Below are 4727 nucleotides of genomic sequence, written 5' to 3'. Positions count from 1 at the left end.
TACTAATGAAGATAACCACGTGTTTGCTGTAGTAGTAGTAGTAGTAGTAGTAGTAGTAGTAGTAGTAGTAGTAGTAGTAGTTGGTGAAGGTGGAAATGGTGATGACGGTAGAGGTGGACATGGCGTGGGTGGTGGTGACGGTGGTAGCGTTGATCGTATGGACGGGTTGGATAGAGATGTAATAGTGGGTGGTTGATGATCAACTGAGTAACATAATCAAGAGACAAGCGTGGGTGGTAGAAAAAAAAATAGGGTAAACAAAAGCCAAACATTCATTGATAAACGGCTGTTCCCTTACGGAACAGACCATTGCAATTGCTCACTAATATAGACGGCTGACACTGCGGAGCGAACCATAACACTGCTTGTTACAAAAGAGCATGCAGAGAGTGAGAAAAAGAGATCCTTGAATGATAAGAGTGGAAGGAAGAGATATATATATATATATAGAGAGAGAGAGAAAGCGAGGGAGAAGTTAAAGAAAGGAGAGAGGGTGAGAGTAAAGAAGAAGAGGGGGTGCTTAAGGAAAAGTGAAAGTTAGTGAGCGAGGGAAAGTATTATTGAGTGACTGCGCAAGAGGGGAGCGAATCTTTGCGAGTTCGTGTGTTTGTGTGTGTGCGTGTGTGTGCGCTATGCGTGCGTGTGATAGTTGGCGCGCGACAGAGAAAGCGTGTGCGTGCGAGAGAAATATGTGTGTGTGTGTGCTTTAGCGTGTGTGCGTGCGAGTGCGTGTATGTGTTTCGCTATTGAGGAACGGAGTTAGAAGGATAGTGACGGAGACAGAAACGGATTGAAGGAGAAGATAGAGTGAAGTAAAAGAGAGAGCGAGTCGGAGAGAAAGAGTGAGAGTGTGCGTGTGCGTGTGTATGTGTGTATGCATGTGTGTGTTTTATGTGTATGAGTGAGTGTATGTGTATGTGTGGTGCGTGTGTGGTATGACTATAAAAAGAATACAAATGATATGAAAATTGCGGGGGTGGGATAGACAGAAAGATTGTGCATGGAAGAGAGAGAGAGAGAGAAAGAGAAAGAGAGAGGTAGACAAACAGATAGATAGATAGATAGAGAGAGAGAGATAAACATAAATTGAAGTTGTGAGAGAAACGATGAAATAAAGATGAAAGTTGGACAAAGAGATAAATCAAGTAGGAAGCGAGAAGTTAACAACGGCAACAACAACAACAACAACAACAATTATAAACAAAGATCGACGGCTGAGCAGCAACAATAAAAACGACAACAGCAATAATAAAGTATTGATATCTCACCAATATTAAAAGTCACAAGAATAACAACGTAAGTTGCTGAAATTTTCAGAAAAATATTTTTTTAAAAATATTAAAAAGAAAAAAAAAACAAAAAAAAAACTAATAATATTTCTAGAGACGGAAGTTAAGAATATTCGATTCTTTTGAAAATTTTACGTCGAAAACTTCAGATCGAGAGGAAGGAGAAAAAGAAAGAATGATACTAATAACATCAACTGGAATTCTAAAAGGAAGAAAAATCTGAGACAAGAAAAAAAAAAAAAAAGAAAATAGTTATAAAAAATTTTTATTAAAAAAAAAATTAACAATACAACAACAATAATAATATTATCGACAGCAAGGCTGATTGCAGCAAACGGAGTAATAAGAATCGTTCAGTTTAAGGATTTTGGAAAGTAAAAAAGTAGTAAAAAGAAAAGAAAAAAAATATAGGAAGTGAAAAAAAAAATCATAATCACAAACTGAAAATAAAAGCAGATAAAAAATAGTTTTTTAAAAATTAAGAACAACCACTGCTAAAGTAATTTAGCAATTAACAAGCAAAAAATAAACTAAAGAAAACTGTATATACATTTTGGAGCGCACGCGAATATGTACTTATCCTTGTCAAATTGAAAACTGAATTGCATTCTGTTTGTGCAATTTTTATAAATTATTTTTGTGTATAATAAGTGCATGTGTATATATCTTTGCAAGAACATTACTTCTAAGAACAACAACAATACAAACAACAGCAGAAGAAACAACAACAGCAAGAAATAATGACTACAACGATCTAAAAAAATACGATTATAATACTGAAAACAAAAACAACAGCTGACATTAACTACACCAATAACAATATTGCTAAGAATAATAACTATAAATATATATGAATTAATATATATATATGTGTGTGCGTGTGTGCGTGTGTGTGTGCGCGCAGTAATAATATCAACATCTAAGTGTGATTACTATTTTATATTAATATTATTTTATACATATTATTTACACACAAACAAAACTTTTCCATCGTCGTTAAACGGAAACGAAAACTAAGTCACATTCTACATACACACACACACACTCACATACACGTTAACAACAATAACAGAAACTTTATGAATGAAAACAATACACAGCTAAAACTTTAAGATAAACAACTATAACTATTACTGCAACAGAAAGAACAACTACGAAGGACAATATACATTGAGAGTTTGAATAAAGTTGTGTTGAGTGAGAAAGTGAAAGTAGAAAAAGAAGACGAAGGACTTGTGATTGTTTCAATCATGTGGAAGTTTTTTATAGTCACGTTTATCTTACAAGTCGGACTTGGAACTGTCCTCAGCGTCAAGGTAAGGCAAGACTACTACTACTACTACTACTACTACTACTACTACTACTACTACTACTACTTCTGATGATGTTTGGTGAAGATATTAAATGGTGATGCTTGCGGGTAGTGGTGGCGGTAATGGTGGTGTTCGTTGTGATGAAAATGATGATAGTAATAACGATAGTAATGATGATGATGATGATTAGAAGGAGGAGGAGGGGGAGGATAGTTGCGCTGGCCGCGGGGTGGGGTCATAGTTTCTTGGTGGGTGACGATAATTTTGACGCTGATTGTGTTGTTAGTAATGGTGATGTTTATGATGAAGTATTTTGTAAGAATATTAACTAGAATTCCAAACATTAATACGATAAAATGTCACCTATAAACATCATCATGATCATCATCATCATCTTCATCTCCATCGTTGCTGTCGTCGTCGTTGTCATTGACAGAGACTTCCCCTCTATTCAAGAAAATAACAAAACAAAAACAATCATGGATGCAAGTATGGCTGTGTTGTTAAAAAGTTTGCTTCGCAACCGCACGTGGTTTCAGGTTCAGTTCTACTGCACGGCGCCTTGCGCAAATGTTTTCTGCTATAAACCCGAATCAATCAATATGTCGCTTGATTTATCTGACTGAATCCTTAAGGCGTGCCCCAGCATGGCTGCAGTCCAATGACTGAAAAAAGTGATTGGATAAAAGCATAACAGAAAATGGACAACTACCGCAGTCATATTAAGTTAGATCTTTATCTCTGGCATCCAGACAAGAACTACTAAAAAACTTTCTATCTTTGCAGAACTAACATCGAAACTTGCAAACTACCACCATCAATTTCCGAGCCAACCATAGCGGTCCAAACTTAGTAGAGCCTAACCGTCAAGTCTCCTTCGATACACACCGTATTGTCTTAAAAAGTAAACTTTGATTACGATATCCTATAAACTCCTAAAAATACAGAATGGTTATGGCTGTGAGAATTTTCGTTATAAGCCGGCTCCATGAAGGGTAATTTGCAATAAACAACAGCGGTGAAGACATCACTAACACTGCAATGTCCATCAACACAATCACCCGACAACAACGTTGTTCACCGCCATTGCCGCCACCACCACCATCACCACAACCACCACCACCACCACCACAAACACCATCATCGAGATCACCGACACTCTCTCCATAAATTACATTACAATCATGATCTCGGCAGCGTCACCACCACCACTATCAGCACCGCCATAATCATTGTCACCAACGTCATAACCCTCAGAGATTAAACGATATTCTTATGTTATTTTGTAAATTTTCATATTGGTATAGGTTTTATTGCTTCATTGTTTAATTAAATGAAATTAGATTAAATCGCTCAATCAAATTTCTATGGCCGACGCATACTGTATGCATGCATTCAAGTAGACATATGTGTATGTATAGATGTAAATGTTTATATTATGTAGGTATATACAAATATCTATCTATCTATCTATCTATCTATCTATCCATCTATCCATCTATCTATCTATCTATCTATCTATCTATCTATCTATCTATCTATCTATCTATCTATCTATCTATTTATCTATCTATCTATCTATCTATCTATCTATCTATCAATCAATCTATCTATCTATCTATCTATCTATCTATCTATCTATCTATCCATCTATCTATCTATCTATCTATCTATCTATCTATCTATCTATCTATCTATCTATCTATCTATGTGTGCATATGTGTATGTATGTTTACGTATGAATATACATATTTAGGTATGTATGCATAAATGTATGAATGCATGTATGTACGCTCGTGAGTATGTTGAATGGATGCATGGATATGCATGAACATATGTATGTGATGTGCATGTATATGTGTTTATATATGTGTTTGTTCACCATTATCGCTAGACGATCGGTAACGTAACAGTTCAGCATAACAGACCGACGTAATAAGTACCAGACTTGAAAAAAAAATTAGAACTAGAGTCGATTAGTTCGACTAGAGCATACAAGACGCTACCCCGTCACGTTTCAGACAATTTACGGAAGCCGGAAGCGAGTAAAAGATAATAGATAGATAGATAGTTGTGTGAGTATTTACGTATATATATATATATATATATATATATATATATATAT

At 35.5% G+C, this 4727-nt stretch overlaps 1 protein-coding gene across 1 annotated transcript in view; it reads left to right on the top strand.

Annotated features, from left to right (window-relative positions):
• Positions 1–254: 254 nt before the first annotated feature.
• The window catches only part of LOC106876839 (corticotropin-releasing factor-binding protein), a 155065-nt gene continuing 150592 nt past the window's right edge, over positions 255–4727 (top strand). The window contains exon 1 of the mRNA XM_052970482.1: positions 255–2605. Coding sequence (XP_052826442.1) covers positions 2540–2605 — 66 coding nt within the window. The 5' untranslated portion in view covers positions 255–2539. The remainder of the gene's footprint in view (positions 2606–4727) is intronic.

The sequence above is a fragment of the Octopus bimaculoides genome, chromosome 9 (genome assembly GCF_001194135.2).
Source record: "Octopus bimaculoides isolate UCB-OBI-ISO-001 chromosome 9, ASM119413v2, whole genome shotgun sequence".
Lineage (NCBI taxonomy): Eukaryota > Metazoa > Mollusca > Cephalopoda > Octopoda > Octopodidae > Octopus > Octopus bimaculoides.
Note: the sequence above shows the minus strand (reverse complement) of the source record. Positions and strands in the feature narration are given on the sequence as shown.